The sequence below is a fragment of the Pteropus vampyrus genome, unplaced genomic scaffold (genome assembly GCF_000151845.1).
Source record: "Pteropus vampyrus isolate Shadow unplaced genomic scaffold, Pvam_2.0 Scaffold363, whole genome shotgun sequence".
In the NCBI taxonomy this organism is placed as follows: Eukaryota; Metazoa; Chordata; class Mammalia; order Chiroptera; family Pteropodidae; genus Pteropus; species Pteropus vampyrus.
In genome coordinates, this window is record NW_011889144.1 from 762307 (window position 1) to 774002 (window position 11696).

The 11696-nt window shown below is 45.7% G+C and overlaps 1 protein-coding gene across 1 annotated transcript in view; it reads left to right on the plus strand.

The window, feature by feature from the left end:
• Positions 1-2380: 2380 nt before the first annotated feature.
• ATP11A (ATPase phospholipid transporting 11A) overlaps positions 2381-11696 on the plus strand; it is a 141985-nt gene continuing 132669 nt past the window's right edge. Inside the window, exon 1 of the mRNA XM_011379542.2 lies at positions 2381-3057. Within this exon, the coding sequence (XP_011377844.1) occupies positions 3019-3057 (39 nt within the window). The 5' untranslated portion in view covers positions 2381-3018. The remainder of the gene's footprint in view (positions 3058-11696) is intronic.

Consider the following 11696-nt stretch of genomic DNA (forward strand, 5'->3'; position numbering starts at 1 on the left):
CACTAAATGATGAGAAACCATATGAAGAGAGAAGCCAACTTGCTCCCAGTTTCCCAGCCACCCAGATGAGACACTAGACATGTAACTGAAGCCATCTGAACCTTTCAGGCCCGGCTGAGCCCCTAAAAGAATGCAGATGCATGAACAATCCCAGCCAACACCAGGTGGAGCAGAAGAACCATTCCATCAAACCACAGAGTACTGAGAAATAAGAACGCCTGTTGTTTAAGCTCCCCAGTTTGTGGCAGTTTGTTATAAAGAAATAAGTAACTGTTTCACAGGGTAAGTTGGATTTTCTGTTACTTTAATGAAGAGTCTTAACAGGTTTGTTTCCATAGGTTTAGTTAAGATGCTGTCAGCTACTAGTAACAAAAAAACCCAACTCTAAAAGGATATTTATTATATCTCATGATATGAAATTTCATGTTAGGGCAGCAGCAGGATTGGTTAATGGCCCAACGGTATGATTAGGGACCCACGTTCTTGCCATCTTTCCATGTTGTCATCTCTAAAGTAAGAATGTTTCTCAGGTTACCTCCTGTCATGGATGTAAGAAGGCTGCAAAGTGCCAGACATCATATCCAGACACAACATCCAGCAGGAAACAAGGAGCGTTTCCTCTATATGCACATTTTTAAGAGTGAGGAAACTTTTTCCGACAGCAGGATTCATTGGCTTAAACTTGTTTTAAACCAGTTATGAGAGAAAAATGGAGTTATCATGTATTGGCTTACATGAACCAGTTTATCACGGCTATGTAGAGAGTGGATACCTGGACCAAGGTGGGTTTCTACCATCAGGGGGAAAAAGGGCATGGTTGCTGCACTAGAAACTATGGTGTCTACTACATGTGAAATTCACATTTACCATTGAATGAAACAGACACTCCTGAAAGACATGCAGCCCTGATTCAACGGCCTTGTGTAATCTGCTTTTGCCTTCTCACCCCGCATCCAAATGTCAGTTCGCAAGGTAGAAGGCTAGTCAAAATCTGGCTCTAGCAAGTTAGGGTCCTGGCAGGAAGCAGAAGACATTCTTAGGAGATTTGGAAGAGAGGGTAATGAAGGGACCATTTATTTCAGTGCAGTCATGATCTGACAACACATCAAAGGGTGCTGTTACCCAGGGACCAGCAACAGTGGGAGGCAGACACCACTGCCAGGCCTTAAGAGGCATCGTGGAGAGAACTGTAGCTCCTAGAGCTTGATGTGAGTTGATACAATGGATAAGGAAGCTAGACAAGAACTGTCAGTCACAGAGGGACACAGATACTGCCAGGCCCAAGGTGTGGCCTGGATGGAGAGAAGGGAGGAGATAACCTGGCCTCTCTCCTTGGTCTCCGGTCTGCAGCTGGTGCCCTTTTTGGTGAAGATTCACTGATGTTGGCCATTGACCGTTGGGCACAGTGAAGGCAGAAAGTAGATTTGGATAGAAAGTGGAGAATCAATGGGTTAAATGACCCAAAACTGGGGCATTTGACTGAAGAAAGGTAGTTCAGAATCTAGATAGTTGAGTCACTATTACCATTCACTATTACTCATTTTTATGTCTAATCTAAAAAGTGTCCAATACCACTTCTCTTCCACAGCTAGTCAGGGGAACGTTCACATTCAATTGCATTCCTGCCAGGGTCGGGAGCAGTGCTCCTGACAGGCTCCTAAAGGTGTTGTTCTGCCTCTCTGGTTTCACAAGTGATGACCAGTGACCGCAAAGAGGAAGATGGAAACAAAGTATATCAATTAATTCAAGGCTGACTGTGTAGTTAGAGAAGAGATAGTTTGTTTCACTGTTAGGAAAACAGAAACATTCCCTGGGATTGATTTGAAATTGTAGTGTCTGCGCGATGGAGCAGTTCTGTCTGGTTCAGAGATAACAGCACCAAGTGCGTGCCTCCGGGGACCCAGAGGCCAGGAGAGCCTGGAGCTCCTTCCTCCTGGCCCGGCTTGGCCTCCTGGCGGCCGGCCCAGGCGGCGCTGGGGGCGGAGGCAGAAGCTGGACCGGCCCGACCGGGAGAGGGCTGCCGGCTGGGGCTGCCGGCTGGTGTAACAGGTTCTAAGGCTGATTCCAACCTCTCACCCCCGCTGGATTCCAAGTGTCTGCGACTGTTACAGCTCTGGAGACCTAGGGCAGGAGGCTAGAACTAGAGAACTGGCGGGTTTCAGAAAGGAGCACGGATTCCTGTTGGGAGACCCCGTGCTTACCTTCGCTCCAGCGCAGAAAAGCTGCGCGACCCTGGGCAGCTACCTGAGGCACATCTCTAGCCTGTCTCAATCTGCAAAGCAGGAGGGGCCACGCGTGGGGGCTGGACTTGCACCGGAGCGCGACTCCGGCCCGGGTTAGAGGATCTCTAGTCCAACCAGCCCCCTCGATCTCGTGCTCGCCTTCGGGCCTTCAGGGGAGAGAGAGAAGTTTCGGGTCGGAGTGCGAGAGGGGCCCGGTACGCCGGCCGAGGGAGGCTTCCGCAGGGCACACAGTCCCCGCGCCCCGGCCGCCAGTGCAGCGCGCACAGTCCCAGTCACCCCCGCCCCAGGTCAGGAGCACGGAGTCCGCCCCGGAGGCGGAAGCAACAGGGAGTCGTCTCCACCTGCGGACCTCCGCCCTCCGCCCCAGGGTTCTCTCCTCATCCCGGCTCTACCGGCAGGGACCGGCAAAGGGAGGGAGGGCCCGGGCGCGCGCGTGCATAAGTGTGCGAGGGCGAGTGTGCCGGGGCGGGGGCCGCGGGCTGCGGGGCGCATGCTCACACGCGCTCGTGACGTGCGCGCCGGGACCGGCGGCCGGAGGCAGAACCGAGAGGGGTGGCTGGCAGAGGACCCGAAAGGAGCGAGGAGGAGAGCAGAAGAGAGCAGCAGAGCAGAGGAGCAGAGCAGCTGCAGGATCCGTCCGGGCTGCCGCGCTTTCAGCCCGCAGCCCCACCACCTCCAGCCGCCGGGGCGCGCGGCCACACTCGGGCCCGGGCCCATGGGCGCGCTGAGCCGGGCGCGGAGGCGCTGAGCGCTGGCGGGCGCGGCCGGAGGAGCCATGGACTGCAGCCTCGTGCGGACCCTCGTGCAGAGATACGTGAGTGCTGCCCGCTGGGGGACTGGGGACCGGGAGGGGACGGGCCCTAGGGACCAGACACTGCCGCCCCCGATTCTACTGCTACGGCCAGCACGGGGTCCCTGAGGGCTTGTGCGGCCTCGTGACGCTGGCTGCCTGCCGGGGGACGAGCAGGACTCAGGAGGACCTGCAGAGTTTGCAACCCTGGGTTTCCAACGGATCCGGCGCTCCCACACTCGGCCCCGGCCCGGGCGACCACCTGCTCCGGGTCCAGAGCCGCTTGCCTGCCTGGAGTCCCGGCTGTGATGGAGCTGTCCTGGCAGAGACCTTCCTTAGGTTACACGCAGGGCCCACGTCTGGCAAGGGTGGTCAGGTTTGGCCTCCTGTCACTTCTGCACGAGGATTAGGAGATGGGGAGTGTTAACACTTCTATAGAAAAAGGCGGTGTTTTTGCTTGTTTGTCACACCACTGGGGGATTTAGAAGTGAAGTTTAGAATTCTTTTTTCCTGAAAGTAACCAATCGTATCAGAGGCCCGGGGTGTTCTGAAGTTCCTCTGGAATCTACCTTCATTGGTGACCTGGTCTTGGAGGGAAAAGTTGGTTTTGTTTTACGTCAGACCGAGGGGAAGCTGTGTGGTAGTAATCGCTGGCACTGGGCGTAAAGGGCGGGGGGGGGGGGGGGGGCGGTAACAGAAGAAAAAGAAAACTGTCCGGAGGCTGCTGTTTCCCTGCCACTGCCTTTAACAAAGGTTCATTGTTCCTTAGCGGCTGACGGCCCCAGCCGGCCGTTAGTCACAGGTTTGAGAAGTCCAGGGTACTGAGGTTTGAGACTCGAAGAGGGCGTTATTAAGCGAATTAGCTTTTTTTCTGGTATAGGAATTACCTTAGGCAGTCTTTCATATTTATGAGCTTTCTTTGAGAAGGAGACCTTGGCAGAAGATGAAAGTTTTTCTTTTACCCAATGGGAACGCTAAACCGAGGCTTTTTCTCCTGAGTCTATTCACTAACCAGAAGACTCAGGAACGAGTCCAGGTAACCTGTGTGCACCTTCTGTAGTTGCTCCTTAGGGAGGTCAGTCTTAGTTACCTTTATAGGTGGAGAGAACTTCTCTCTCTGATTCTGGTAAGGAGTAGGGAAAAGCTTAGCATACAAAAGGCTCCCCTTATTCCTCAAAGTCCATATTATATCGTGAGTGGTAAACATCAGGTGACACCTTTGTTTTTTTCTCAGTAATAGGTTCTAGAAAATCCACTTACAGTAACTGTAGGTAACCAGATTTATAAGAGAAATGCTTTATTGGGCAGGGACGTTCTTTTCTCAGCCGCATCACCCAGGAGGTATGGGTCCCTAGGCAAGTTATTTTCTTTCCTGTTTCCTCAAAGGGAAAATGGGAAAAGTAAGAGTGGAACTAGAATTTACTTAAAGTGTGCACAGCTATTTTTTAATTTCCCATCTCTTCCAACTCTAACATCTTGCAATAGAAAGGAAGGTTGAATTGTGAGAAATAATGCGCAGTCTGTCTCCTCGAGAGATGAAGGGTGGAAGGGCCATCTATCTTCCAGTGGCCAGGGATCACTGCCTGATGGGTCTGACCTTCTTACTGATTCCCGACTTCTTTATCCTGTGAGTGGGGCAGACATATGTCCAATTCTTGTTCTGTCTTTTAGTTTCTTACTTCCTCCAGGCCTTCAGCTGTTTTATGTTATATCGATCTATATAAATTTCAATGTAGTTTACTTTTTGAAATTCCCTTTTGTTATGTTACTAAATTTGTGACATAAAATTTTCTCTCAAATCTAAGTAGTAAATATTCTTTAATGAACTTTCTCACCACATGCATTTTTGATAATGTCCCTCGACTGCAAATTATGAGATACTTTTATTATTTCCATTTTTCTCATTCCATGTCTTTTTTTTTTTTTCAATCTGATCATTTGGCTACTTTGTCATATTCACATACAAAATCATTCATTTCTATGTGATTAAACTCATGTATGTGCTGTTACACTAATTTGACTTTTTCCAGAAATAGTCATCATCTGCTTTCTTAAAATTTGGTTATCTTTCAATACGTAGGGCCAAATTATATTTCTTTTTGCTAGAGGAAAAAAAAATCTGGGATTGACTATTCATATCCCTGCAGTTTTCATATACGACTTATTTTATAAACATGAGTAAATGGCTTAAACCCTGTTCCCTTCTAGTGTTCACATAGTCAGAATTTCTAGGACAAACAAAACTTTTCGACTCCTTCTGATGCATGAGGTTTGCCAAAAGATGAAGATGTCCTTGGAAAACATTGTTATAGGTATTTTATTCTGAGTTAATTCTAGAAAGATAGAATAGACAAATGGATGAGACAGTTCTGTTCCAGGATAGGCCATAGATACTCCAAAGCATGTATTACTGGTTGTTTGGATGTTCAGATCGATATAGCCATGTAGAGATATTTTGTATTTATAAATGGCACAGTTCTTATATACCAGGAAGCAGTTTAATCTACTTTTTAAATAAGTTTTTAACAAAGTGAATAAAGAGCTAGTGTCATCTGATTTTTAGAGATGTGAGGTTGGAAACCTAGGTTCAGGTAGTTTAAATTCTGAGAGAAACCAGTGTGTAGCTTCATGGGTTACCTGCAGATTCTATGGGCAAGGTTACAGTGTAATCTTGGGCAGATCGCTTCTTTTTCTCTGCTCAGTTTTCTCATCTGAGAATAATAGGAGTATCCATTTCATAGAGTTATCGTGAGCATTAAATGAGTTACTACAGATCAGGAGCTAAGAATGGTGCCTGGCTCTGAGGAAATGCTCAGTGAATTTATCATTACTAGCTGTTAACATAATTTTGTCCCTGGGTTGGTTGGCAAGGAGAGAGTGAGCAGTTCTGTTGGTTAGTCAGTACCAGCAGGCAGGAGCCCAGGTTTGCAGTGGAGAGGTAAACTGGCTCTTGAGCAGGGTATAAGGCTCAGATAGGATTTGGCAAACTTAAAACGAGGTGTGCTAAAACACTAAAGACCAAACAAAAAGTCTATAGGCCACATTTGCCCATAAAATTTATTTATGACTAAGCATCCCAGGCCAGGATAACCTCCTTGGCCCAACACTGCCTCTCTTCCCTCTCTTCCATGCTTCACATTTAGAAGATTTGACTTTAAAGTTCTGTAGTTCAAGAGCTTAATTTTGTTCTCTGTATTTGTTTTCAATACTTCAGCCTGGATATTGTTTACTAGTTTTGTCCTGCTGCTTGTCAAAGTTGCTACTTGTTTCTATCTTATAAATTTTTGCTTTCTAGGGTATTTCTTACATTTTAAGAGCAAACTTCTGAAAAATCTAAAGGTTTTCCTGGCTGAAAGTAGATTGTTTTTGAAATAGATTGGTTACATTAGAATTTTCTTCATAAGAGAAAAATAAACATTATTGGTCCCTGGAGAACTTCAAGTATAGCTATATACAAAGTTTAACCATTTTTACATATGCACACGTGTCTGCTTTTTTTTATTTTGTATCACCAAATGGCTTGTGAGGTGAATGTCAGTGTTCACCTGTGAGGTTGCCTATTCTAAAAGACAGATATACTTGTTTGACTCGGCTGTACTACTTTGTTTTAAAAACTTAAAAAGCCGTGTAATTTTGGAGTTGCCTTTCCTTATCCAGCTTCAGATGATACGGTGGGACCTTTCTGTTGTTCAGCTCCTGTAGTCTACACCAAAGGACCACTAAACTAAGCCACTTTAACCACAAAGGCCTTTACGTATTTGAAATAGGTGACCTTTAGGCATATTATCCAAGACTAATAGGTGGTCTGGCTCTGGCATTGTGGAGCAAGGCTGCGGTATGGCCTTGTAAAGCGTTAACTCACGAGCTTACCAAACCTGATACCTGTCTTCAACTGGACATTTTAAAGCAGTCTGCCTAGATGTATAATTTAACCTTGATGTTCTAGTTATTAAGTTAAATTCCTTCCATTCTTTCGATCCCTATTTAATGTCTGCTTATGAGGAGCAAATGATCTTGAGAAGCTTTTATTTCATGCCAGAGGGTAAATTTAATAACACGGGGGAAAAGGAATTTATATTATTGGGCTTTGCTATAGTGAGTTAAATTTCTAGGGATGAGAACGCTGTCCTCAGTTTACAATTGGTTAAAACTGCATTAAATTCACTGATGAACATACCTAGCTGCTTAGGAGCTTAGTAGTCCTCTGTTTACAAATGTGCTGGGCTCTGAAACCTAAATACAAGTTGTTTCTCGTTGCTGGGACCATATGTTTCAATAGAAACAGGGTTGATAAAAGATGGTTAGATCCCCAAGCCCCAGACTTATAAATGCTTTTTTAAATCAAGTTAAATGTAGGCAGAAATGCTATTTATTTGGGATAAAAATCAATGAAAAGCAATTTTTATAGCATTAGAAATTCAACAACATTGAACAGGGACACAGTGTTTTTGGTTTCACTTGGACACTGGTATCTGAGGAAAACAAAATAAATTGTGGAACTCAAAGTTCAGCGTCAGAACCTAGCAGGCTTGGGTTCAGACCCTGATTATGAAACCTTGGGCAAACTGGCTGATGTCTTCATACCTGGTTTCCTCATCTTGAAATGGAAGTGTGTTTAATGTACCTCCCTGAGGGGTCACTGTGAGAATTGTAGGGGACACAGTGTTTGCATAGGTAGGTAGGTGCTCAGTCAACAGACATCTTTGAAATGTGAATTTAACGCTGCTCTGCAACCCTTCAATTCTCACCTGCTTCTTCAGACCTCTTACCCCTTCCTCTTCACATGGAGAGTGGGTGACCTTGCCTTATACTTCACAGAGAGAACAGCCGTCATCATATAGGGCAGCCCCTTTCCCATGCATCCCACCAGCCCCTTCCTTTTTATGTTCTTGCCTCCCTTCTGGTTTGGGGCAAGGACCTCATTCTGATAAAGGTCTGTCCTGTAGCTTGTGCTCCCCTCACCCCTCACATCCCCCCCATCCCTCTTTTTTCTGAATCATCAATGTCTCCCTCTTTAGGGTGATGTCATCTAGTCTCTGTGGCATGTAATCATGCCTTCATATCACCTTTTTAAAATAAACTTTCTTGACCCCATGTTTCCCTTCTCATGTTACCCTTATTTTTCTGTTTCCTTCACGGCTAAATTTCTTTAAGGTGGCTGACACTTATTTCTTTTCTCCCATTGCATCTTTATCTCACTCTGGGTGGCCCTTCTCATCACCTTCTCCATCAACTTCCAGGTGGTCCCCTCCAGTAGTCACCTATCTGCCCTCTTGCCGGACCTCAGTAGCACTCAAGAGTACTTAAATGCTCATGGCATACATTTAATGAGGGCCCTGTGTGTTTATTGATACGTCTGTGAGCTAAACAGGAAGAAGACACCCAAATCCTTGTCCCTGTGGCACTTACTTTTAGACTGAGGGTGGCAGGCAGAAAACAAATCACATAAATAAATGTTAGAGTGTGCTAGAAAGTGATACGTGCTGGAAACACTAGAGTGGAATCATAGACTGTAAGTTGGAGTTCGCAGGCCTTACTGAGCATCGGCTTGAAGTGGTGAGGGATCGGCCGTGCTGGTGTTTGGTGGGGGGGGTGGTGGGGGTGCATGCCAGGCAGAGAGAAAAGCCATGCCATAGGCCATCAGCCCTGTGGCCTTTCCTGATTGCTGACACCCCCTATCCAGTCACCCCGTTCCTTCTCCATCAACATCTCTGCCTAGGAGAAGACCCCAAATACCTTCTTTATGTCTGTGGATCCTATATTGCTTTCTGTTTCCCATCTTTTCCCCACTATGCCTGGAACTGTTCCTGGTTCAGAGTCGGCACTCTGCAAACCATCTGCTGAGTGAGTGAATACACTTCTTATCATTATTGTTAATGAGAATATTGAAAGTTGCCCTTGGATACTTCTGAAGGAAGCTTCATGAGTGATCAATGACATCTTTTTAAATTGTGTTTATTATTACTTCAAACTTTTGGATTCTCTTTCGTTGGTACATTTCATGGTCATAGAAATATGGGAATGGACAGGGAAGGTATCTGGTTCAACCCCCTTAATAAACACTAAAGTGGGGGAAATTAAGTCCCCAAGGTCACAGCTCATGGTCCCTGCACCTCCAATAGGCAGACTGATTCTGTTAGTAGCTTCCCTGTGCAGTATGTCCCTGTGTTCTGACACAGAGCTCTCTGTGGATTGTGGGCTGATCCTCTGATAACCAGGGTCCCTGTGATTTGTTTTATTTTTTCTTGTGCTCATTCCTTGGACAGAGATCCTGGAAAGGAGAGACCAGAAACAGTGCCCCTCTCCTGGAGCCCAGTCAAGAATAGGTGCTCTTAACTGGTTCCTCGTGGGAGCCGAGCTCCCTCAAAACAGTGTGCAGAAGTTTTTGCATGTATGCATTTTGGTTTCTGTGTAGAGTTTCCCAATTTTTGTTAGATCCTCAGAGGAGTGCCTGCCCTACTTAAGGTTAAGAACCCTTGTCTAAGAACAGAGGTAGGAAACTGGCCCCTTCTGATGTGGTGGCTTCTGCCCACTCAGGGGCTTCAAAACTGTTTGAGTTTCTTGTCAACATTTAAGTACAGGTGAGTACACATAAATTTCCCCACATTTTCCAAAATGGCATGATCTGGCAATGCTGCACTGTTTGGCTTCCCCATGACCACTCCTGCTGGAGTGAGCAGCCATTCACAGAGTCCAGCGCTGTCCTGCTGCTTCTTCAGTCACTGCACCTGAGCTACTTGTGATACCCCTCCCTCTGCCCCTCCCCCCCATTCCCCGCCCCTGTCCTCGTGCCCACCCCGGGCAGGAAGCAAACAGGCTCTTCCGGCTTGGGTAGACACTTGAGGAGCCTAAGGCAAACTATTCACATTGTTTTTCAAGTTTCTTAATGTGCTTCAACTGCTTCCGGCTGCTGTCCCTGGGTGCGCTTTCTTTGTTTAGAACGTGCCTGACTGGTTGCCAAAAGCAGAGGATGTTTCTGTTTCCTTCAGAATATGTCCTGGGAAAGAATCTCTTTTTAGCATTATCTACAGGAGCGGAGTTTGGCTTACTCATGCTGGCATGCCAGGACAGAAAAAAAAAGAACCAAAAAAAAACACAAACTTTAGACTGAGAGTCGAAAGAGAGGAATTTTGGTTTCCTCTGTCAGCTGTCACCTTTGTAACCTGGGCGAAGGCCAGACTCAAACATGTGAGCACTGTGGGCAAATTAATCAATACTTACCTCTGCACAGCAACCCTTTAAATAGTTTTTCCACCTTTTTAAGTGGAGCGAAAAGAAACTCATTTTCTATTAATAAAAATGATATACTTCTCTCTTTATGCTCACAATAAGGAATTTGTTAGTATCAAATTTATGCCTACCTGAAATTGCCTCTGATTTTCTGTCACTCATAACTCAATTGAGTTACTCATTCTCTAAGGATGAAGCTAAGTTAGGTGACTGTATTTTCAGTTTCTCACCCTGAATGTGTTTAAGTAGTCCCCTCTGAGCTCTCCTGATTTTTTGGTCAGCAAAGTGTTTCCCATTTTTCTGAGGTTTTAGTTTTATTTTTTATGGGTTTCAGAACCAGAGTACTTGTTATGAGGCATATTAAAAAGTTTACAATTTAGACAATAGAAGTCGCATTTTGCTAGAAGACAGCAAGCAGCATGCCATGCATTACTTGGTTACAAAATCTCCAGTGGCTCAACTGCAGAGTTGAAGCAACGTTATTAGCTGGCTACACTCAGGGTTGGTGGTCCATTGAGAAATGTACACAGTCTGTTTTGCTTGTAAAAAATTTTTTAAAAGATAAGCTGCCACTGGCAAGAAGTGTTTTGACTTTCATTCATTTTACTTCTGCTGTGTTGCGACTAACACTTGTTTCATGGATTATGTAATTGGTAGAGGCCAGAGTTAACCAGCGCCTTAATTGAGATTCATGCCAACAATGATCTTCTAGATTGGGGCACCAGCAGCCTTTTGGATGGCAGCCCTGCTCCTAATCCAGCTCTGCTCCAGGCAATTCACTTAACCCCCAGAGGCAACTGTAAAATGACACCGATGGCATTTGTTGTATCTGCTTCTCCGTTAGGATGTTGTAATGTACTCATGTACACGAAAATAACTTGTACATTGTAAAGGGCTGTAAAAATATCTTAGGAAAGAGCTGTCAATTTCTTGTGTATCTCTTGTTACAAAGGTAATTTTTTTCAGCTCAGAAAGGAAATGAAAATAAGGTAATTTTCATAGGTTGGAAGACAAAAGAATTTCATGAAAAGGTTTATCACTACTGAAGAAGTCTCTTTGGCCAAAGCCCAGTAAAGTCTGTGTTCAGCAGAGATGGGAGAATGTACAGCCTTGCAAATATGGCATCTCTAGCCTTAGCCTCCTTGGCCCCTCTCCCCATGCCCCCAAAAAAGGGAGTAAGAAGGGCTGCTGGGAAAGAGACCCTAATTACTGTGCTTACAGGTACCTCCCAGAAGCAGCCAGAATCATCTTGGTGCCTTTTCAGAGGAAGAAGGGAACTGTTTTTCATTGGTGTCTGGTGGGCAGGGTCCTTTCCAAGGGTTTCATTCATAACCACTCACTTAATCTTCACAACAACCCTGTGAAGGAACACTATGTCTCTTCTGCACAAGAAAATGATCTCCATGTAGCACATGGGGATGGATCTTTGTCCA